General features: G+C 38.8%; 1 protein-coding gene across 4 annotated transcripts in view; it reads left to right on the top strand.

Annotated features, from left to right (window-relative positions):
• The first annotated feature begins 752 nt into the window (after positions 1 to 752).
• ptk2bb (protein tyrosine kinase 2 beta, b) overlaps positions 753 to 24,690 on the top strand; it is a 28,231-nt gene continuing 4,293 nt past the window's right edge. Inside the window, exons 1-26 of one of the 4 annotated variants that reach the window (XM_084952242.1) lie at positions 4,596 to 4,901; positions 12,054 to 12,289; positions 12,502 to 12,680; positions 12,795 to 12,882; positions 13,332 to 13,411; positions 13,643 to 13,705; positions 14,328 to 14,382; positions 14,528 to 14,668; positions 14,820 to 14,894; positions 14,993 to 15,094; positions 16,187 to 16,304; positions 16,433 to 16,472; positions 16,567 to 16,598; positions 16,716 to 16,757; positions 16,846 to 16,943; positions 17,063 to 17,144; positions 17,251 to 17,351; positions 17,495 to 17,610; positions 18,204 to 18,304; positions 18,646 to 18,735; positions 20,433 to 20,637; positions 22,780 to 22,885; positions 22,976 to 23,035; positions 23,124 to 23,246; positions 23,391 to 23,543; positions 23,784 to 23,819. In XM_084952242.1, coding sequence (XP_084808368.1) covers positions 12,092 to 12,289; positions 12,502 to 12,680; positions 12,795 to 12,882; positions 13,332 to 13,411; positions 13,643 to 13,705; positions 14,328 to 14,382; positions 14,528 to 14,668; positions 14,820 to 14,894; positions 14,993 to 15,094; positions 16,187 to 16,304; positions 16,433 to 16,472; positions 16,567 to 16,598; positions 16,716 to 16,757; positions 16,846 to 16,943; positions 17,063 to 17,144; positions 17,251 to 17,351; positions 17,495 to 17,610; positions 18,204 to 18,304; positions 18,646 to 18,735; positions 20,433 to 20,637; positions 22,780 to 22,885; positions 22,976 to 23,035; positions 23,124 to 23,246; positions 23,391 to 23,543; positions 23,784 to 23,819 — 2,484 coding nt within the window. In that variant the 5' untranslated portion in view covers positions 4,596 to 4,901; positions 12,054 to 12,091. Of the gene's footprint in view, positions 871 to 4,573; positions 4,979 to 12,053; positions 12,290 to 12,501; positions 12,681 to 12,794; positions 12,883 to 13,331; positions 13,412 to 13,642; positions 13,706 to 14,327; positions 14,383 to 14,527; positions 14,669 to 14,819; positions 14,895 to 14,992; positions 15,095 to 16,186; positions 16,305 to 16,432; positions 16,473 to 16,566; positions 16,599 to 16,715; positions 16,758 to 16,845; positions 16,944 to 17,062; positions 17,145 to 17,250; positions 17,352 to 17,494; positions 17,611 to 18,203; positions 18,305 to 18,645; positions 18,736 to 20,432; positions 20,638 to 22,779; positions 22,886 to 22,975; positions 23,036 to 23,123; positions 23,247 to 23,390; positions 23,820 to 24,690 lie in introns of those variants that run through there. The other 3 variants (XM_084952241.1, XM_084952240.1, XM_084952239.1) reach the window with 3 other exon arrangements.

Here is a 24,690-nt window from a genome sequence, read left to right as displayed (position 1 = left end):
TGGAGCTTGCACGTGCTCTGGTTTCCTCCAGCAGTCCAACTGGGAGGAAATTAGTTAAGTGGTGATTCTAAATTAGCCCTGTGTACCCTGGATAGGGGCCGGGATAGGCTCCAAACCCACCGCTATCCTGCTAAGAAAAGTGATGCTTTGGACTGTATGTATGCGTTAACTAAATAAAGGGTTTAAAGGAGATAAACATCCTTCAAACCTGTATTATCCTAAAGACTGTCCTTCTGCTTATAATCAACGAAATCAAAAACCTCAACAGGAAAGTTGAGTGTAGATGAGACCACTTTTTTATAACATGAGCTATATAAGGAAAAAATAATAGCTGATCTAAGGTCGCATGAGACAACTGCATTCAGGACTTGAGTTATATCTGCTTATACAAATAGTTGGAGGTTGCAGGTTGGCGCTTAACGTCAGCCCGATATTTTTGAGCGTGCAGCGCCCTCTGGTGTTCAGAAGATTTAGCTACAACATAACACCAGTGAAGGTGACTTAACGTAGAGGAAAAAGTTTGTTAGACGGGAGAGAATAAATATAAGAATATTTCAGGACAGGGTTTGTGCAGATTTGATTTTAAAGAACTCGGTTTCTCTTTTTTGTATTATATTTCAAAAATCATTCCCGGGTCGTAAACAGTTCAAAACTGTTGGGGAGACAGTTTATTTATCCCGGATCATGAAAGATTCCTGAAATAAGGAAGTGGACTCACCTTAGATCAGCACGCCAGAGGTGAGGGAGTGGCTACCTGCCCCTTCTGCTCGACTAACAGTGCGAGAGGCGAACTGACGTGCCCAGGGCTCTCCGGGAGGAATTGTACTTTCCATAAAGCTTTTATTCTCAGGGAAGTTCAATCAGAATCAGGTAAGACTCAAAGATTAACTCGTGTTTATGTTTCTGTGAGCACAGGGGTTTCCAGATACTGCTGAACAAACCATTATGATTAATCCGAGTGTTTGCCATAGGCCCAAATGTACTGTACAAGTTAATAAAAGACTGATTGGCCAACATTTATACGATCGCACAAGCATGCAAATCCAGAATTTGTTTTATTCATTTTCATTCTTTAAACTATCCACAAACGTGAGTTTTACAATATTTTCTTTGACTGATAGGAAAGAGAAAAAATGTGAGGCTTGTGCAAGTGTGTTTTCAGGATAAGCAGCTGAGTGTCACGGCAGATTGTGGAGTCCTAGCTGCTGTTTTTTCACATAGAAAGAAAACTTTGTTCATTATCAAAGCATGTCTGTGCAGGTGAGGAGGCAGCCCGCCGCATTCCAGTGCCTGGGGTCATGACGTTGCAATATGCAGACCCTCAGCACAAATGTGTTTAGAGAGTAAGCCTGCCTGAGTGCCTGCCTGCGCTGTGTTTCCACCAGGAGCAGAGGTTACACAATAACTGCTGAAGTTTTATCATCTCTACAGGAGAGGAATTAACTTTTTTTTACTGACAGATATCAAGAGTAAGATTTGTTTCTAATATATATACACACACATAGTAAAAAAGGTAGGTAAGATAGGTAAGATAATGACCGGTGAGAGTTTTCCGATACCAATTCCCAGAAACACCATGTGATGAGACTTGTCCAAGGAATGGATGCTACTGTCAGGTGTGCATGTCATGACAGATTTTGGGAAACACAGTGTCTTCCATATACACAGCTGTCTGGCTGCTGCTGCTGCTTTAGAAAGAAACCCGAGAGGCTGTCAGAGGATGTGCAAAATAGAAAGCCTAACTAATATCAATACTAGATTTTTTATTTTATTTTATAACTTTTCACTTAGGCCCAAATAAATGTCAGTAAAAGTGAAGGATTTAGTCATTTGACTGAAAAACAAAATAACCCTATCAGAGAGTTGCAGAAATTTCAGGAGCGGGCAAATCAACAGCCTGGTACATTCTTAAAAAACAATGAATGCACTGGCCACCTCAGCAATACCAAAAGGCCTACAAGTCCACAGAAGATGACTAATGTGTGTGATGACAGGATTATTTCCATGGTTAAGACAAACAACTTCACAACATCTAAAGAAGACAAGAACACACTCAGGGAGATAGGTGTATCATTGTCAGTATCTACCATGGAGGCGTCTGCATGAATGTAAATATAGAGAGTTTGCAACAAGGTGCAAACCGACAAGTTATTCAAGGCAGTGAAATGGGATATTCTTCAACAGGCAAGTCAGTCAACCGAGCATGCTTTTTATTTATTAAAAGAAAAGATGACAAGCATCTCTCAGCAGTAATTTAAAACATATGGTCATATCTTTAAATACATGTTTGCTTTAATGCAGGAGTCATTTAGATGGATGCTGAATAGGAAAGTTTACAGCTAAAAGGAGAGGTTGAATGTAGTGAACAAACTTTAAATTACTGCAAATTATAAACTTGAAAACTTGAACTTTGTTCAAGAAATGCAGTGCCTAAACTCAAGATCGTGAAATAAAAGCATCAAATATTTCATATGAGGATTGGTATCTGGGTGCTGCTCCCCGAGCCTGGTTCTGCTGGACGGTTCTTCCTGTTAAAAGGGAGTTTTTCCTCCCCACTGTCACTAACTGCTCGCTCAGAGAGGCTTTTTTGATTGCTGTTTTTCCCCCCTGTGTTTTTCAGGGTCTTTACTTTGCAGTATAACGTGCCTTGAGTTAACTGTCCCTGTGATTGGGGCAAAATAAATAACACTGAACCGAACAGCAACTACTGATATAATACTTACTAATGAACAATTAATTAAGGACTAAAAACCTACCATTATTTTTTCACAATTATATAAAACAGATCACTTCACAAGCTTGAATAAAGATATTTAATCCATAAAACAATGAAGAGAGACTGTTTTTATTTCAAGCAACTAACTGATTAATGAACTTGGAGTTGCAGCTTAAGTGTTACTGGTCTCACTCTGATGGGAGCTTTCCAAATACTGAACGTAAACAGGAGTAAAGTTTTATATGCAAGCTTAAACTTAGCAAAAAGCCAGGTTGTGGAAAAAAGCAAGTTTTCACATAATAAATAAAGGATAAAAATAATCAAAAGAACCTTACAGTGTGTTAGACATTCCCCAGCTGCGTGTTGGTGGCGACCTACTGCATTGCAGAATCAGTTTAGCGTCCTCTAAGTGCAGCCTTGTTTAAAGTTTCTGCCTTGCCACTCATTTTCTTGTGGAATTTCCTTCTCATTTATCAGCGTCCATACGCCCTCCTCAGTTGATGCTGTTTTCATTAGATCCCAGCAGAATAATAGCGGAGACATACAACAGTAACTCCTCTAGATAATTGTCTGTGGTAATGAATATTTCCACTTATTGTCCCGCTGAGGCCTCTGTTGTGGATGAGTGTTGAAAGAGTTAGTTCACTCCAGTTCGCTCTGAGTTTGTGTTAAAATAAAAAAAACTCCCTGGAGAGAACAGTCGTTACCATAACAACTCAAGTGCCAGCATGACAGTGTGTGAGTGGCAACAACGCGTGTGCCTGGCAAGTGTCACTTTTGTTCACTTATGAACCAAAAAACTAAAAAAAAACAGTGTTTTTACAGACAATCAGAAGAAAAGACTTAATGGTTGTCTGTGATTTTGTGATTTTACTTGGGGATTTTTAAAAAGTGTGTGTTTGTGTGTGTGTGTTGACTTTTTTTGAGAGCTCATTCTGCCTGACATTACTGTCCTTCTCTAGAATTGGATGGCTCTTTTCCTATAATCAAGAGAGCTCACTGCCATTAAAACACAGGACCTTACTTTGAGGTATCTGAACATTATTTCTAAATTTATTAATTCATCATTGATATATTAATCTAATCTATCTGATTGTAAAATGAGCAAAGAAAGGCAACAAATCTAACCTGCCATTTTGTGGGAAATTATTTTTGTTAATGATTGAATTGAGACTTGTTTTCTTCATTACTTTCATCACAATAATTCAAAAACCTAAAAAAAAAAAGCATAGTTTTTTTTACCATCAGTCTGAAAGTCAGAAGGAAGTAATCTGCAGTTACATAAGAGGAACTGAAATAATTAAAAAGCAATAAATTGGTCTGAGTGACACAAGTGCTCAGTTGACTATATTTGTGTGTTGTCAGGTTTTTTTCTTTTTATTAATTGTGACTCACCGCCAACAAACAAAAGGTTTTTGTTAACGCTCGCCTCTTTCCAGAAATACTTTGCTTGGCTTTTAAAGCCAGTCTTTATACTTGGTAAGAAGCCCAGTTTAAACAGGGACCTGTCCATGTCTGTGCCTCGTTGTTCCTGATTTGTGTGTTGAAGTGTTAAAAACTAAATCTAGTCTCACACGCTTGCCCAACAGCGTGTTTAAGATCTTACGACAACCAGTGGTCTTGTTTCGATGATTTTTTTTTTTCTGTCTTGTTGTTGCTGTTGTTGTGGTTGTTGTTGACCCTATGACGTCAAACCCTTCATGGTATACTGTGTAATAAGCCTTATGCAAATATTTTGTCACAAAGGATTTTGCAATGGTGTTTGGCCATTTGTAGCAGTATGTAATGTTTAGGTTTACTGACGGCAATCAGTGGAATCCACATGTTCAGTCCATGGATGCTTTTTCTTGGAAGTAATTTTAAACTTCACTCCCCTCTTTCAGGCTGCCCACACCCAGGTGATGGTGTAACATGCCGCCTTTGCTTCACACTCATCTTCTCTTTTTCTTTTCTACACATACACACGCACACACACACACATACACACTTACACACAAACACACCCACTCAGCCCTGCTGGGGAATTCATGGCCTCAGGCTAACAAACACAGTCGAAAAGCAGCAGAAAGTCCTGAAAGAATTAACGCTGCTCGGCTCCCTCACGGACTAACAGCGTGGAGTTTCATTTGTACGGAAACACCTCATGACAGACAGAAGACACTTTCCCGATCGACAGTATTGTGAGGTACGCATGTTGCAGCTAGTTTCTTTTGCTCTGTTTGCTGAGCCTTCAGTTTTTGATTGGTCAGGCAGAATAAGAAGGTAAGAGCTTCTGTGCATTTATTTATTTAGTTTTTGTTCACACGGTAATTCCTGCCTTTATCTGTGTCACGTAACCTGTTTGGTCACAGGGTGTACAGCACCCTTGCTTTTCAGAACAGCGAACAAATTATCGTCTAATTCCAAAAGTGTTTTTATAGCTGTTATTTTATCACAGCCATAAGAACTGTTAAAATCTCAGATCACCAAATGGTCAGTGCAGAATCTCCTGTTGCTCGAATGCTTTTAAAAATATTCCTATCTGCTCTTGGAGGATAGATAAATATTCCTACATGAAAAAGAAAGGATTTTTTTTTTTTTTTATCATTGCATGTTGTTTTAACAAGCCATAATTTTAATTCAGGACAGCACAGCAGTGCAGTGTTTGGGACTGATGCCTCACACCAAGAAGGTCTCAGATTTGAATCTGCCGACCGGCTGGTACTTTTCTGTGTGCAGTTTACCTGTTCCTCTTGCTGTCTCAAGGTACACTGTGGATTTCTTCCAGTCCCAAAATGCTTGTTAGGTCAATTGGCGATTCTAGATTAGGGGGAAATATGAGCATGACTGGTTGTCTGTCTTGGTGTGTTAATCATGTGACAGCTGAAAAAAGCTCCAGTGGCTTCAAAACCATTAAAATTGGTTTAGGAAAAAACACTGATAAATGAATTATGATTTAGTTAAATGTTATGTATATAGTCTATGTCAATCTCGTGAGCAAATCATAGTACGAGACCTAAAAACCTTACTAGATTTAAAAAAACATATATAAAACATTAACAATTATTATAGAAGGAGGGGTCTTTATTGCTTTTTAGTATTTTGAATTTAGAATGTCAGGTCTGTATGCTCAACGTAATGCTGGACCAGTTAGCATATCTTATCAATTTTGGTGGTAGGCAGATTTTGACACCTTCAGGCTTAGATAGTTATTGCAGTCATTGTACCAAACAGAGCATCACTGGTGCTGGATTTTTGGGTCTGAATCTGACACCTTTGAGTCTGTGCCACCATCTATTCAGCTGAGATGTGTGCTATCATGCTAAATGTGCTGCAGAAAATCCACATTATAGAGTCTGGCCTGCTGTGTCAGACAACTGCAATATTTCCAAATTACTACAAGTATTTGTGATGTAAAAGGTTTTTACATCTGACATCAAAAGACAAATTATATGGCAAAACTGATAGTTTAGTGACAGGCCAATATATAGCTCTAAAGGTAAGCTAACTGCCTGCTAGCTATAGCATACTGGACATGAATGAGAAGAAACAGAATTCCTAGAATTTCAAATGATTAAGTTATCCTTTAATAAAACTCAAAGAAGCCAATTTCTTATAATTAAAAACAGGATGGAAAATGCCCAACACAATGATGTTATAGTCGCTAGTCAGTAACTCACTGATTTTTGGTTTCCAGTGGATTTCAGTGTTGTTGTGTTGGTTTGCACACTTTTACTGTCCTTTTCCAATCTTTACACATGGAGGTTAGGCCGTCACTTTCATACTGCATACTGTAAGTGCAATTACTTATGGATTTAAGGAAACTTAAACTCAACAGTCACTCCATTAATGAAGTACTATGTCAGACCTCCTTTTGCCTTCAGAATTGCCTTAATTCTTCATGGTATAGATTCAGCAAACTTCTGGAAATGTTCTTCAGAGATTTTGGTCCATGTTGACAGAATAGCCTCACACAACAGCTACATGCAACTCATTAGACCAGATAATATTTTTCCAATCTTCTATTGTCCAGTTTTGGTGAGCCTGTGGAAGTTGTAGTCTCAGTGTGCAGTCAGGAGTTTTAACATTCAAGGTTTTTTTTTTTTTTAATTTAATGAGCATGCATACCAAGTTTATGCATAACCTTGGTATTTATACCAACAGTTGTGTTAAAAACATTGGTACATTCCCCCGGTGGGCTAGTAGTCACTGCAGGTAGACCGCAAATGGCATTTAACACCAAATTAATAGAACGTTTAACTACAAAGTTTAAAATGACCATAAACATGTGATTAAAATGTATGTTTGAACAAAGCAACATGAATTATATGTTATTCTTTTGCCTGACAGATTTTCTGTGTAGGTTCTCAGTGATCCAGATCATGGTTAGCCTAAGGACCTTGGAAAGAAAGCAACTGGACCTCTAACTTTCATGACAGTGTTTCACCTGTCTTACTTTGGTATACTCTTTGAACTGTCATCCAAAAGACGGCTCACTCAGCTCTGAAACCAAATGGTCAGGAGTTCCAGGTATTTAAACCCTAAAGAGGGTCCAAGCTCCGACCCACTATGAATCATGTGTGTCATCACATGAGGCAAAGTATGAAAAAACATGTGGGTTATTACCACCAGCGGTTTCACATGAAATCGCTCTGAGACCTCGCCTTACTCTATCACGCGACCTATTGAGGTCACCTGACACAAGATGTGAGTTGGGGTTTTAAGCTTCTGGGAAGTCATTTTAAAACTTCATTGTAGGTGGCTGAGAGGTGTCGTAAGCAACCTCCTCTTTTCAGTCATTGTCGTTCATGGTGGGTTGTGGTGTGTTCCCCACAAGGGGAGCTAGGATGGTGGCAAGGAGCTTGGAAATGTTGTAGGTGGCTGAGTTTATACTGCTAACTAACTTTATACTTCTAAAAATGTCCTCTTAAGGGACTCTCCACTATTTTGGTTTTAGAACTTCCACAGCATGTCTTTTATCCTGTCTTCCTTCTCTCACCCCAACCGGTCGTGCCAGATGGCCACTCCTCCCTGAGCCTGGTTCTGCTGGAGGTTTCTTCCTGTTAAAAGGGAGTTTTTCCTTCCCATTGTTGCCAAAGTGCTTGCTCATAGGGGGTCATATGATTGTTGGATTTTTCTCTGTATGTGTCTACTTTAGAATATAAAGTAAGTAAGTAAGTAAAATTTATTTATATAGCGCTTTTCACAGATAAAAATCACAAAGTGCTTTACAACACGGGAAATGGGAATATAAAAACAATATAACAGTAAATAAAACAATGTAAAACAATAAAACTATAAAAACAGCATAAGAAGAAATTAATCAAATGCTTTTTTAAATAAAAATGTCTTCAGCTGTTTCTTAAAAGAATCAATGGAGTCCGTGCAGTGAAGAGACAGTGGGAGAGAATTCCACAACCGTGGTGCCACAGTCTGAAAGGCCCGATCACCACGAGTTTTAAAACGAGTGCGCGGTACCACCAGCAGTCTCTGATCTAATGACCTTAAAGCCCGAGAAGATGTATGTGGTTTCAGCAGGTCAGATAAATATTGAGGAGCCTGACCATGTAGGGCCCTAAAGGTTAGAACTAAAATTTTAAAATGAAACCTAAAATTTACAGGCAACCAGTGAAGGGAGGCCAAGACTGGAGTGATATGCGATCTTCTCTTGGTGCCTGTTAAGAGACGTGCTGCAGCATTCTGCACAGTCTGAAGACGATTTAAGGCTGATTTGTTAAAACAAGTAAAAAGGCCATTACAATAGTCTAAACGAGAAGAAATAAAAGCATGAATAATCATCTCAAGTTCAAGCTTTGATACCATTAGTCCGAGTTTAGAAATATTCCGTAAATGATAAAAACAGTTTCGGACCAGCTGCTTAGAATGCTGCTCGAGCGACATCGAGCTGTCAAATATGACACCGAGATTTCTAAGGCTTGATTTTACATAAGGGTCTAAGAAGCTGATATGCTGTCTAATTTCTGGGACCATGTGGTCTGGAGCAATAATTAGAGTTTCTGTTTTATCAGAGTTTAGTTGGAGAAAATTGTCATATAACCATTTGTTGATTTCTGTCAGGCAATTACTTAAATTAGACAATTTATAAAACTCAGACATTTTGAAGGAACAGTATAGTTGGATGTCGTCAGCATAGAGATGATAGGAGATATATTTATAGCGCTTAATAATTTGGCCTAGGGGAAATACATAAAGTAAAAAGAGAATTGGACCCAGGACAGATCCCTGAGGTACCCCACACGGCAAAACTGTTGATTCTGATGTGACATGATTCATGCAAACAGTAAAAGATCTCTCAGACAGATATGATATAAACCATTTTAAAACAACACCAGTAATCCCAAACAAGTTCTCGAGTCTGTTTATCATGATACTGTGATCTACAGTGTCAAAAGCAGAGCTGAGATCCAACAGGACCAGCACTGTATATTCTCCAGAGTCTGCTGCCATCAAGATATCACTAGATACTCTAAGTAAGGCCGTTTCAGTGGAATGCAATTTACGAAAACCAGACTGGAAAGTGTCCATAACAGCATTTTTATCCAGGAAATAGTTAAGTTGTTCTAGTACTACTTTTTCTAAAATTTTCGATATAAAAGGCAATTTGGATATTGGCCTATAACTGTTAGGAAGAGATGGATCCAGCTGGGGTTTCTTTAATATTGGCTCAACAATAGCTTGTTTAAAGAAGCTGGGGACTGAGCCAGTATGAAGAGAAGTATTTATCATTTCCACAATACAGGGGCCAATTGAATCAAACACACTAGTGAAAAATGAAGATGGAAGGACATCAAGGGGGCTTGAAGTCTGTTTTATATGACAAAGCAGGCCTCTGATGTCTTGTAATGTAACAGGAGTAAAAGAGGACCAAGTATCAGAGGAGAGCAAGTTAAAAGTTTGATATTGAGAAAATGATGGAGAGATATTAGACCTGATGTCAATGACCTTATTTCTGAAATAGTTCATAAACTCATTGCATTCGGATGTTGAGTGAACTGGTGCACAAGGAGCATCAGGAGAAACAATACTCTTAATTGTTTTAAACAAGAATTTAGGATCTTTCTTTTTTGAAGCTATGAGGTGTGAAAAATACTCTGTTCTGGCATTTTTCCACATGTCATTTAGCAAGAGGATAGATTCTTTAAGGTGTAACTTATAAACCTCAAGCTTGGAAGCCTTCCACAAACGTTCTAGCTTGCGACAGTATCTCCTGAAATTACGAATGTTTTCATTTAACCAAGGATGAGATTTCAAACGTAGGACAGTACTTTTTTTCAGAGGTGCCACTATGTCTAAAATAGAATTACACTGGTTATTAAAGGATGAGACAAGAGAGTCCAAATCATTGTAAGTCATTTCAGCGTCGAACATGGCAGAGAACCTTTTGCTGGCGTTCTGGTTTATGATTCGCCTTTCAATCGTTATTTTGGGAGCCGGGGGATCCAAATAAAACGACAAGTTAAAATATATGCAGCTATGGTCACTCACATGGACATTTTCCACACGAATGTCATTTATATTTAAACCCAAGGAGAAAACAAGGTCCAATGTGTGACCCTTTACATGTGTAGGGCCAGAAACATGCTGCATAAAATTAAAAGACTCTGTGATAGTCATGAAGTCAGCAGCCATATTACAGGATGCATCATCAATATGAAGGTTAAAATCTCCCAACATTACCACCTTCTCTAATTTAATAATGGATGATAGGAGGTCGTTAAATTCAGTTAAAAAGACTCCGGCAGGGCCAGGAGGTCGGTAGATTAAAATACAATAAAAGGTGCGCAAAGAGCCGACCTTGATCATCTGAACTTCAAATGAAGTAAAAGAATCCGAGTTCATCAGTCTGCATGTGAATCTGTCCTGGTGCACAACAGCGAGACCTCCGCCACGTCCCGAAAGACGTGGAGTTCCGATGACGGAGCAGCCAGTCGAACAAATTTCCTTCAGATGTATATAATCCATGTTTTGTTGCCACGTCTCAGTTAAACACAAGAAGTTGAGAGATTCCTTTATAAAAAGATCATTTAAAATAAACGATTTGTTTGTGACTGAGCGAGTGTTGAGCAGGGCAAACCTGATTGAAGACGTTTGGTTGGTGCAGTCAACAGCTGACTGCAGTGGCACTCGAATTAAACACCTGTGCGCACCTCTACACCTGTTACGCCGGGCGGGGACTTCAGGGCTAGCAGAAGCTAATATCCATAGTGGTACATCACCTCTGCCATCAAAACGGCGGTCGAAGGAGGGACGCCAAGTGAACATGGGGCCATCAGACCATAGATTCCGAGCTGGGAACTGAAGTGTAGCGTCGGCACCAGGTGACAGTAAATGAATTGGTCGTAGGCACCGGGATTCTTCCCACATCCAAGAAGCTAATCTTCGGTACCTTCTCAGTCGCACCTGGACACCGGCCCTGGTTCCCCTACTTCTTCTTTTCTTCGTGTTAAATCCCACCGATATGTACGGTAACATGCAGTCAGGTGAGGAACACACAAAGGGTGGAGGAAAAAATTTCCTGTAACTGTCCCGGCTGTCACAGTAGCTCTCCATTGAATCTTTGATATACAACATCATGCCCCGATCATAAGTATTGGTGGCAGAGACAAAATCAAAACACAGGACGGTAAAAATAATATTGCAAGTGACAATAGCGGCCAGTATAAAACTATACCAGCGAGCTGTATTAGCGGCACAAGCGGCAAAGCCAAACACAGGCGCCATCTTGAGCCATTGAGGCGACTGTTGTTGTGATTTGGTGCTGTATAAATGGAATTGAATTGAATTCAATTGAATTGAACTGAGTCAGCCTCTTGGATGAAAGGTCAAATGTCTCCACAAAGTCGAAGAAGTCCAGTCACTTGGATGAACTGGTAGTTAACAGGTGGCAAAAGGAATGCTGTTAATAGAGAAACAGCATTTAGTAGCAAAATATTATGGAGATGAAAATGCAAAGAATTCAATATTTCATTGTACTTTTTTGTTGCATGTTTGTGAATGGTTGCTCTCAAAACGGTTTGAGAGCAGCCATTAGTTTTACTCCAAAACCTTGCAGGTCCTCACTTGAAATCTGGTTGAGAAAGAATGTAATCTGGATATCTCAAAAAAAAAATGATATGAATCATAGCAGCCACATGGCAAAAGATCACAGCTTCAAAGTGAAGCATCGCATGACTGTAGTAGTATAATGAAGCAACTCACAGAACAGTGTGTTCTTTTCTTTTGAAGAAATTATTATCACTCAGTTCTTCCAGTTAAACCTTTGTTTACCCAGATGTCCCATCTAAAAAAAAAAAGCACCATGCATATAAAGTATCGTTTTTCTTTTCTCTGTTTAAAGGATGATTTTGATATGATGATGCCAACCCAGCTTTGACAATGTATGAGGTGATGTCCGGTGACACCCTGTCCTGGAAGGTGCCCAGTCCACGACAAAATGAAACGGAGGCTGGCCCTGAAGCACAATTCTCTGGGGATGGTGGACCTGTCAAAATCCTTAAAGTGTGCTTCTGCACCAACAACAACCTGGGCAAGAATTTCAAGCTGGTGAAATGTGACAACTCCTGGCAAATTAGGGTGAGAGTGTAGCCCAGAAAATATGGGGAAGAGAATTTCATTGTCAAAAAAGACGAAAAGGGAAGTGCCAAATCAAGTTTCCACCACTTAATGTTATAATTTTATCGCCATTACATATTTAAACGAGTTTAAACCAGAAATTTCAATAAACTGAAGGACGACCAAAAATCTTTTCAAAAAGTATTTTTTAAACTTCTTTTTTTCTCCTTCAGGCTATCATTCGTTCGATTCTGGTCAGCGGGCGTTTAGGGCCAAACGTTCAACATGCAGGATGTTATGGCCTCATGCTAAAGCACCTGAAGTCAGAAGAACTTCACTGGCTCCATCCAGACCTGACTGTCGGAGAGGTGGAGAAGCGCTATGAGAGCAATCATCTGGAAGCTGAGTGGAGGTACTGATGGACTATTAGGATATTAATCTGTAATTAACATATGTACTTTTTGTAAGCTTTATTGTATTGAGTTTTATTTGTAAGCTGATACCTATATTTTCCTTTCGAGCACAGATATGACCTTCGTATCAGATACATTCCTGTGAATTTTGTGGAAAAATTCAAAGATGACAGATCGACCTTTGTGTATTTTTACCAACAGGTAAAAATGTATTTGTTATCCTGTCATAAAAGCGTCCTGCTTCTATTGTACTTGTTGTTGTTGTTTAACTGATACCAGTGTGTGAATGCGAGAGTGAATGAATAGTGGCGTTGTAAAGCGCTTTGGGTGCCTTGAAAAGCGCTATATAAATCCAATCCATTATCCTGTGCATCATTTTAGCAAATCTCGTGTAGAGTGTGTTACTTTAGTTGCATAAGCCTAGCTAAATTTGCTGCTGCCTTTGCAAGTCGCTTTGCAACCCAACTCTACTAAAGAAGCCTGTTGTCATTGATGGCAGACTGGGTTGGTGCTGCAAAGTCAAGTAAAAATCACTCTAGGTGGAAATGGTTTTCTTTTGATTTAAAGAAAACTGACTTTGTTTGAAGTTCTATTTAGAATTGTTTTGTTGGTATTCGCATAAAACTCAGATTTCTGACATGTTATTATAGGTGCGTAGTGATTACATGCAGTATCATGCCAGTAAAGTCAGTGACGGGATGGCATTGCAGCTTGGTTGTTTGGAGATCAGGTGAGTCACTGCATTCCTTACCTTGCTGTGAGTGTGAGGTGACTGAACTGGGTGTATTTACTGTACACTTTCCAATTGTCTCCCTCTTGCAGGCTCTTCCATAACTTAACCCGTGTTGCTGTGCTTTGTATTTAATAGAATGATCAAAAGCTATAGAATAGTTAAATTGCTCACATTTGCCTTTATTTTTATTAACCATTTTGTACCTTTATTCTCACTCTGTTTTCACAGGCGGTTCTACAAAGACATGAATGCAAAAGGTCTTGAAAAGAAATCTAACTTTGAGCTGCTAGAGTAAGTTTTTACTTTCTGTACAGTACAAAGAGTTATCGCTCTAATATTACATTAAAGGATTTTAAATCCAGTTTAACTGGTGTTGTTTAATTACGTTACCCTAAAAGTGACACTTCATGGGTTGTGAGCCCTCAGCTTCAAAAAATGATTAAAAATGCCTTGAATTAAACTAAAAGACCATTTTTTAAATATTAAATCAGAATCAGAATACCTCATTAATCCCTAGGGAAATTATGTAATACTAAGTAAAAGACAAAGAAAAAAAGTAAGACAAGTCACAGCATGGAGGAAAATCAGGACCAATTCAAACAGGCTGCATACCGGTTGATGCAAGCTCAATATAAAATTTAAATGACTTGATGATGATTTAAAAAGCCGATACATTATTATATATTATATATATTTATTTCTTTGAGACACCCTAAATATGTGTAGCTATTTATTGTTCCTTGCCAAAAAGCTTTAACTGAAAATTTTATTTATATTTATTGGCCATTATAAATGCCAGTACCAATAGTTTGACAAACAGCTAACATCGGCAATAGATTGCCTTTCAAGCTCTAGAGTATGTTTTTAATTCTGAATATTCTTCTAAGGTTTTTTGTTTGTTTTACCAATTTAGAAAAGAAGTTGGCCTGGACCTTTTCTTTCCACAGCAGCTGATTAACAGCATGAAGGTAAATTTCTCTAAACGTGACTTAGTGTGTCCTACCTAAACAGGCACCCACATATTATGATACTTCCTTTGCAAATTAGTATTGAGTCACTATTGTGCAAAAGTGCAAGTTTTACCATTTTCAAATCTCTGTGGCTGTGATCCAGCCTAGGCCCCTGCGGAAGATGATTCAGCAAACATTTCAGCAATTTGCAACACTCAAGGAGGATGACTGCATGATCAAGTTTTTTGAGACGCTTAAGGATTTCGTCAGCTACGATGAAGAGGCCTTCCCCTGTGAACTAGTGGTGAGCAGGAACATGATGTTCATCTGGAACAATGAATCATGTCTTATTCATAAATAACAAAATAGACCTCGTTAAGCTTGTCCAGAACTCCAAGATCTGTAGATTTACTGTTTGAGGTATTAATGTTTCAAATGTTTTTATTTGTGAATAGCAAGGCTGGAGTCTGTCGGTGGAGCTGGTCGTTGGTGGGAGAGGAATTCGCCAACGCACACAGAAGGATTCAGCTGTAAGCGTGATTACGATTTTGGTAATCTCGCACACAGGTTTAACTTACCTGCCACCAATCATAATTTAATCATTGCATTCATTCCTTTTGTGTGGCAGGCTGTGTTTTTAGCTGACTTCAAACAAATTAAGAAAGTACAATGCATATCGCAGAACGATGGCAAGGCTCTCCTAAATCTTGACATAGAGGGCGCGAAGCAAGTAAGTGTAATATTCCTCCCTATAGTTTGAAATATTAGGGAATGTCACTCAATAGCTTCCTTTGTTAGGTACACCTCGTTGGTATTTGATTGGACTGTCTTTTCTCTTCTTTGTGGCACAGATTTGTGAAGGTGCTGGAAACACTGCTCAGAGATTTTGATCCATATTAACATCACAAAGTTAATGCAGATTTGTCGGGTGCACATTCATGATGTGAATCTCGCGTTTCACCGCTCTAGTGGATTAAGATCTGAGGCCATTTAGTACAGTGAACTCATTGCTGTGTTTAAGAAAGCAGTGAGCTTTGTGACATGTTGTGTTTCATCAGAAGATGGGTACACTGTGGTCAGAAAGGCATGGGCATGGTTAGCAAATGTGTTGGGTGTTGAAACTATGTTCAGCTGGTGCTAGGTCAACATGTACCAAGAAAAGTTTCCCCCACACAATTACAGCATCACCAGCAGCATGAACAAGGCAGGATTTATTTATGCTTTTATGTGTTTTAGACCCAATTCTGACCCCCACTAAGCAAATGTTGCAGCAACATTAAAGATTCATTAAACAAGCATTTTTTCCTATCTTATGTTGTCCAGTTTTGGTGAGCTTGTGTGAATTGTAGCCTCAGTCCCTAGTTCTTAGCTGACCGGTGTGGCACATAGTGTGGTCTCCTGCTGTTGTAGCCCATCTCTTTAAGGTTCGATGTCTTGTGCATTCAACACCTACTTGTGCCGTTCTATCAACTCGAACTCTGGTGATTTCCTTCTGACCTCTAGCGTCAACCAGGCATTTTCATCCAGAGAACTGCTGCTCATTGGATACTTTCTCTGTTTGGACCACTCTCTGTAAAGTTCAGTGTGTGAAATACTCAGACCAGCACGCTGAGCACCAACAGCCATGCCACATTCACAGTCACTTAACTCACATTTCTTACTTAGCTCACCTTATTTTAATGTTTGAGCTTTTGCTGGTCTGCCGCTTGGAGACCAATGCATTGCTGCCATGTGGTTGGCTGATGAGATATTGGTATTTTCTAAACTGGCCATTCAGTCTATGTATTTTTGTGTCATTTTGCCATTGTGTCCTCATTGATAGCGTCTGACCATCAATGTGACCACAGTCGCTACGGCTGAGAACATGATTGATCTTATTGACGGGTACTGCCGCTTGGAAAACAACACAGATGAAAGTGTTATCCACCGACCAAATAGAGGTGTGTAAGATTTATCTATTAAATAAAGGGCAACATATTGTTTTTAAGGATTGACCATTGTCTTAAAAGCTGTTTGAAATATATTCTTAAAAGTAAATCTGGATTCTCATTACTACTTCCTATCCTAGATGCCAATGCAAGAACCTCCCTACCTGAAATTCCTACTGGGTAAGTGGCTGTTTTACTGACTTATGCAGTCAGTGCTCTAATTTGAACATTTCTGACTTAGGCTTTCCCCCATTTTGTCTTTTCCTTGGAGCAGCAGAGAGACGAGCTCGCTCAGACACAGTATGGGTGAGCTCAGAATTTTAACAACCTATGCTGTACACTTTTTAATAGTTAAGAACCAAATTCCTTTTAATAGTGACGTTATTATGAAGACAATAAAAATGAGATCTTTTGCATTTTTAGGTTCAGATATCTATTGTGAGATTGATGAAAGGCCAAAATCAGGTTCGGAAAAGTCTTTATTCAATTCTGTTGCAGGATAATACCTGTGAAAACTCACTTTTTAATGTTCACTGTTACTGTTGCTCTGCAGTTGTGAAATACGGCATCGACCGAAATGACATTGTTCTCGGCCGAATCCTCGGCGAGGGTTTTTTTGGGGAAGTCTACGACGGAGTATACAAAAAAGCTGTAAGTTTAAAGGGTTTAAGCGCGGCGTGTTACAGAGCATCTATAAAATACATGATTGCATTCAAAATAAATGGCAGCATGCAAAGTGAATGTGCAGTAACGTGTGTTTAATTGGACAGAATGGTGAAAGAGTTAATGTGGCAGTGAAAACCTGCAAAGACTGTTCACCTGACGTGATGGAAAAATTCATGAGTGAAGCAGGTACGCAGAGAAAAAGATTTCTAAAACAGCTGCTACGTTCACCACAACTGTGCCAGCAGTAACTGACAGAGTTGTCCTGATAAGTTGTGATGTTTGTGTTTGTCAGTAATCATGAAGAACCTCGACCATCCCCACATCGTCAGACTGATTGGAATCATAGAGGAGAATCCCGTGTGGATTGTCATGGAGCTTTATCAGTATGGGGAGGTTAGTCCTCATTTCCTGATTGGTTATACAAAATATGCATTTAATATATGTTCTTTTTAAACTAGTGTAGCTTCTGGATGCCACAGCAGATGTCGCACATGTGAATTCCTGACTGATTAAACGCATTATTGATTTTCTTGCAGCTGGGACACTACCTGGTTCAAAACAAAGAAAAGCTGACAAATACAACCTTAGTGCTGTTCAGCCTGCAGATCTGCAAAGCTCTCGTCTACCTCGGAGGGGTTAACATGGTACACAGGTAAATTTTTTTTCTCTTCTTAATTAAAAAATGAATGCTTTTATTCAACAGAAAGGTTACAGTGTTATAAGCTCTGCCTCCTTTGAGCATAAATGATCATGGTCTGACATAACAGTAGCACCAGCTTAGGCGGGTATTTCAGATATCCTTGTCCCCTGCATCACTTTCCAGTTCCTCCTGGGGAATCCCGAGGAGTTTCCAGTCCAGGAGGGATTATATATCTCGACTCTCGACAGTCGAGATATATAATCCCTCCTGTGGCTTCTGGGTCTACCCGAGGGTCTGCTTCTAAAATGTAATCCACACTTTCAGCTTAAGAATTACAGCCATTTTTACACACAGTCCTCCATTTCCAGAGGTTCAAGTAGTGACAAGCAGTTTGTTTTATTTAATCTTAAAACATGTATTTAAAAGAGGAAAGTTGTACTGAAACAGCAGAACAACATGTTCCATTGAGTTGTGTCTGCAGACTGTTTGAGTGCATAATTTCAGGTTTTAACATGCATTATTTACATTTCCCCTGAATCTTACCTACATTATCCACCTGTACCCACATAAACATCAACCTTTCCTCCAATCCTGTCCGCTCACAGAGACATAGCAGTTCGGAATATATTAGTCGCCAGTCCGGACTGTGTGAAGCTTGGAGACTTTGGTCTATCGAGGTACATAGAGGATGAAGAATACTACAAAGGTAAAAGAGACACTCATGAACTAACACAAATGTTTCATGCAATAAACATAAAATATCAGCTAGATTTATAAAATACTTTAACTGTAAATGCTTCAGTTATGTTTTTCCTACAATTTGATTTTGTTCACATTATTGTTTTAAGTCATGTAATAATTTTGATCAGAATTTTAGATTAAAGGATCTATACAGTTAAACCACAGTCTGTTATGTCTCCTTGTCAATAGAAAAATAAAAGAATATTTAAAACAAATACACAAATTAATCAACTTATTTGGAAAAATCTTTAAAAACCATGGCTTTGACTATCTTGACTATAATACAGTGTGCTAATTTCTTTGCAGCATCTGTGACGCGATTACCAATCAAGTGGATGGCCCCAGAATCCATTAATTTCAGGCGTTTTACCTCAGCTAGTGATGTGTGGATGTTTGGTGAGCTTGTTACGCATTTACCTACAACAGCACGGTAACATTTTGAGGGTTTGGTGCACAAGAGACTAAGAAACACTCGCACATAGAAAAAGGTCAGGTTACTGGTTAATAATCAACCGAAACAAGGGCTACACAGTTTTATGACGAGGCAGGGATTATTTAAGCTGATATGGCTCTGCATTACAGATAGCGTGCACGCACACACATAACAGTGGACTCTGTTATTCTTCTTTTCTTTGTTTTGCTTTTTTAGCTCAAACACTAATGGTTTACATGGGGGAATTTTAAGCCTCAGAAGGCTCAGAATCCCAACCTAACAGCCTTTCATGTGTATTTACTCCTAGTGCTTTTACAAAAGTACTGAAACACTGGCATCCTCTGACCTTTGAGGCCTAAGAGAGTGAGGAATTACCTTTATGATGCCTGACTATTTGATACCCTCCCCTAATGTAAATCAGCTTTTCTAAAACATAAACAAACACAAGGCCTGGGACCCTGAATTAGCCTGACAAAGACTCCAATCTGGCCCACTGGACGACTTTGGAAAATGTGAAGCAGGGCATAAATTTTAGCCTTTTCCTTCCTACTGATAAAGACCATGGCCATTCACACTAAACCAATGCAAATAAGTAATAGAGTTCCTGCTTTTTCATTATATGCTATAAAATTTATGATTTTTACAGCTCGTCCCCGGAAAAGATATATCCTGTTAATTGATTTAAAAAAAGTTACGTTTTCCAATTCCAGGTCAGTCTGTGCAGTTTTCTGTAATTTTCACATTTATCTCTTACAATTTAAGCCCAAAGCAGCCATATAATGACCAAAAACTGATAGGTACTATTGAAATTACACTTCTTTTTCATGATTAAATATATTAGAGATTAAATGTGTAGTTAAATATCTTTACACTGACAGAAAAGGGAGTTTCTCTAATCCGGCCCACTTAACATCAAACTGGGCTGTATGTGGCCAACAATGTAAAATGAATTTGTTCTGCACTGTATGTTTTCATGCACTGAATTCAACCATACTTATGATTTCCATTATGAATTTTTAAGCATGAACTAAACACTATTATTGACCCAGATCTGTAATATTTTCTCACAAAATACATCTTATTTAGTTCATGTATTTCTTTTTGCAACAGTGACTGATACAACTGTGGACATAAAGTGGACTGAAGGCTGATATAGCTAAAATAAAGCTATAGGATATGCATTAAAAACATGAGATATATTACCGTACCATACCATAATTTATTTATATATCACTTTATTATAGCACTATATTAGGTAGATTCTGACCCAACAGCTGCTTCCTGTCGGAGAGCCATGGATTGTTTTTAAGTACAAGAATGAAATATTCTATTTTACACAGCTCAGTGTAAAATAAAGCAAAATTAAGCTTTTTGAGCTTCATCTGGTGGAAAAATAACTTTTTTGAAAACTGCAATTAATGAAACTAATCAAAAACATGAATAATGAATAGTTATAATTATTACTAGCTCCATTACCAAGCACCACAATGACTGCTTCAGGTGGCATTTGTGTGCCTTTGTTTGCTATTCTTAATGCATTGAATTTCATCCTTATTGCCTGATATTTTCTATTTGTAGTCTATTACACAATCTGAAAATGAATAATGAACTGGAGGGTGAACATTCCCAAGCTTATTTTTGTTTCTGTGTTGTTTTCTAGCTGTGTGTATGTGGGAGATAATGAGTGGTGGACAGCAGCCGTTTTTCTGGCTTGAGAACAGAGCTGTGATCAACCAGCTGGAGCAAGGCATCAGACTGCCCAAACCAGATAACTGCCCTCCTGCCCTCTACTCACTCATGACCCGCTGCTGGTCCTACGACCCCAGTGAAAGACCCAGTTTCACTGAGTTGGTTATGAAGATCAGGTAATTCTTTATGCATTATTAAAAGAAGTGATTATGAAGAATACAAATGGATTGAGATCCTTTAATTAAGGCTTGGTCAGTGGGCCCAATCTTTTTCAGTTGAAGTTTGTGATTATCTGCATAAGCAGATATTGGCCTCATGTTGATATAGGCCTCATGGCCTATGTTAAATGCTGCTATGCTATGTTAAAAAAAAAGTTTATTTTACTCATTTCTAGTTTCATATTTCTATTCTTGACTCCACTAGAGAAGTTTTTTTTTTTAAATTTTATCTTCTTGTAGCCCGTCACTTTAGCCATTGACTGAAACAATGATTGGCTTCTGATTGGCTACAAGTTTGTAGTAGTCTGAATCTTGAGCAATTGGCTCATAGGGACTACATGATGATTACATCATGATTAATAAGAGAATATATCCTGTCTATATACATGTGACGGAAAATAAGGAAAACCATCAACCCTTTACTGTGTAGTTAGGTTCATAATCTGTTAGACAAAGACGCCATCATACTTCTGAATTTTCAACAACAGTAAAACTGTTAAAATCCAAAGTTGTTGGATTTTAAATCAGACATAATTATTTCCATGGGTAAAAAAACAACTTTACATCATCTAACCAAGTCAAGAACACTGTTAGGGACGTGGGTGTATCACTGCCCCAGTCAAGAGATGTAGACCTCAGTGGAAATAGACAAGGTGCAAACCACTGGTTACACACATCTGTTTCCATGATTAGAACCACATCATAATCCAAAGCCTAACAACAGCTGTCAAACATGGTGGAGACAATGTTCTGGCTTGGGCATCTGTGGTGGCCAGTGGAGCTCAGTCACTAGTGTTTATTAATGATATGACTGGTGATAGAAGAAGCAGGATGAATTGTGAAGTGTACAGACCTCAGATTCAGCCCAATGCTGCAAAACTAATCAGTAGGCAAATGGATTATGACCCAAAGCATATGTTGGGTCTGTGTTTCCACAGGCCCCGCTAGTTTAGAGACTTATTCCTCATGAAGAACACAAGGCAAAACAGAACATCTTCAACCGGTCTTTAACTCGCTAACGAGGAAAGGCTTTGGTCAGAACCAGGCTATGGAGCTTAATGCTCCTCACCTATCTCTAGCCCAAGTCCTTGAAAGAGTAGCTTCCCTCGCAGCTATTTATTCCCATGATAGTTACAGTTTACACAATACAACACAACACAAGCACCTCCCACCGTAAACCCCCCCAATGGTTCTAAGATAAGGCACTGTGTGTGTGTGTGTGTGTGTGTGTGTGTGTGTGTGTGTGTGTGTGTGTGTGTGTGTGTGTGTGTGTGTGTGTGTGTGTGTGAGACCTCCTGCTCACCAAAAGGATCATAAAAGCAGGAAGGTTACAACACAAGAAACAGATCTTCCAGATAGAATGCATCTACAATAAAACCTCAGAGAGTGGCTGGAGAGGTGGTCAGGATCAGAGGAATCTCTTTGATCCTACTGCTTGAACTAAGACTTTACAAATTTAAGAAACACAATGACAACATTCAACAATTTGACTCAACAGCATACTACAAAAACAACCCAAGAATTTCTCAAAACAAAAAGATTGGATATATTTTGTCTGTGGGCAAGTCAGTCAAAAGAGCATATTTTCAGTTACTGGAGATAAAAGTGAATACATAGCATCTCAAAGTAGGTTAAACAGCATTTTTTTTGATGTCCATGGGTTCTAAACTTCAGGCACTGACTGCAAAGGATTTTTACACAGCCCTTAAAAACATTATCTTTAACTTAGATAAAACAGTCCGATTATTTTTGAGTCTCTGAAAATAGAGGACACCGGATAAAATTGGCTGTAATTCTCAAAAGGGTCATGTAAAATCTGTGTAAAACTCTTTGAGTTAAAAGCTGAAAGTCTAGACTTAAATGCCAACTTGATGGTTTGATTTAAAACAATAACTGGGGTGGTGCATAAAAGGAAAATGACAAAAAATGTATCTTTGTCTCGCAAATTATGGACTTAGTTCTAATAATTCACTGGCTTTTCAGAGCTGGCTTGACACAAACAAAGTTGCTACATTAGTTAGTGACTAACTGAAACTACATGTTAAGTTTTTGTGAATGCATTACAAAGGCATGATGTAAAATGTGTCTCAAATTTAACAGTGATGTCCACAAGATGGAGAAGGAGCAGGAAGCGGAGAGAGAGAGAGACAGAGTGCGTTCCACCAAATTTTTCGAGTCCAAGTTCAACATTGACCCCCCGCCTAAGGTATAAATTATTTTTAAGTTTACCTACTGCTCAGTCTTAAAATTTGGATGTAACAAATTACATTTTTATAATCTTTTACATTTCCTGAAGCCTTCAAGAATGAAACCAGCCCGGTTTGGGAACACACTCAGTATTGGTCTGCACATTCAGGTACTTTTAAGCAACCTCTAGACACATCCTTTGAGGTAGCTTTAATTTTTTTCCATATATAAGTGCGTGTCTGTTTGTATCTGTGCAGCTCAATGAGGCTCTGTGTGCCAGCTCACCTGACCTAGCCAGCCCATGTGACTATCAGTCTCCTGTCGACTCCAGCAACACTCTCGCACTACCTGCCAAGTCGCCCCGGCGCCGCAGCATGGGGGTAAGAGACACTAAGCACTTCCTTTAAAGGTTTAGCTGCACAACCTACTAAAGCACTGTATTATACTGTGTTGAACGAGGATACTCATGCGATTCTTTGTTTTAGTAACATTGTAATTACACTTCTCCATCGTTGTACTTGTAGGAGAACGAGTTTTTCAGAGTGGAACGGAACACCGGGGAAGACGCCCAGCTCCTGTGGCAGAGGGAGAAACACCAGATACATGAAACGCTCCGCAAGCAGAAAGAGCAGATGATGGAGGATAAAAAGTGGCTGAAAAAGGAGGAGAGACTGCTGGTGGGGAACAGAGCATCCTTTACTTTTGTCAAACCCCTCTCTGTGTCTCTGTCCTCCTCTGGTTCCGAATGCAGTGTAGCTGTGAAGGCTACATGGAACGAGGCACCATTAAATAATATCAACCTACTTGTCCATCCAAAAAGCCCCACTAGTCTTAAATGGAATGTGCCCCTGATAACAGTTCCAAAGAGACGGTCTATATCTCTGTTGTATAAAATGAACCTGCCTGTTTCTTTGCAGGACCCCATGGGACTAGAAGATACTGCCAATCCAGAGGTAGGTGTGCTCCTGTACAGAGTGAAATTTTAATTACAGGCAGTTTAGTGAATCAATTTAGTTACAATGGAGACATAATTTTTTTTCAGATACCTAAAATACAAACAAAGTAAATGTTTGGGGTTTTTTTACATTGTTGTCAGTCCAGTTGTGACTGTTTGTGATCACTGAAAAATGAGCTTCGTCATAGGTCACATTTCCTGCAGGGATCAGTATAGACCACTATTAGTCAACTTAGTTTAAATCTTTTATTAGATATTTTATTAAATAGAAACTTATGCACCTGAAGTCTATCTATCATGATAAAATTATTATAATTGCCATTTTCTGATGCACGGTGGCCCTGTGAGGCCAAACGGACTGCAACTGGTCCGTCGGGTTATTGTCTCCCCAGAAAACCTTCCCTTGTGCGTTTGGAAATCAGTTTTTGCCTATTTCTGTTTTCGTGTTTTCTATTTCTGTTTTCTTTTTTCCTATTTCCGTTGTGTTTTGTGTGCTTTTGCAGCGTTTTTCTTATTGCTGGTGTTTTCTTAAGTTGCAGTCCATTTGGCCTCACAGGGCCACCGTACTAAACTACTATACTACAACTAAAGCTTTACTACATATTTGTATCACCAAAACTACTATAAAGGTCCAGAGCGGCATAAAATAAACACATGATATATGTTATTACATTTTTAATTATTATATATTTAATATTAATAAAATATTTATATATAAAGTGTTATTATAACCCTAGAAAATAATGTATGTTTGTGTCATTTGACTGTCATTTTCTTTGATGAGGCATCCACATGATATATCCTGCAAAGCCTTTCCCCCTTTTCTTAATTTGAAATATACATTTATGACAGGAAGTGTGTTATTTAAG

Source organism: Perissodus microlepis, chromosome 15, assembly GCF_051167445.1.
Source record: "Perissodus microlepis isolate ML-2025 ecotype Zambia chromosome 15, ASM5116744v1, whole genome shotgun sequence".
Taxonomy (NCBI): Eukaryota; Metazoa; Chordata; class Actinopteri; order Cichliformes; family Cichlidae; genus Perissodus; species Perissodus microlepis.
This window is presented reverse-complemented; position numbering and strand designations above follow the sequence as displayed.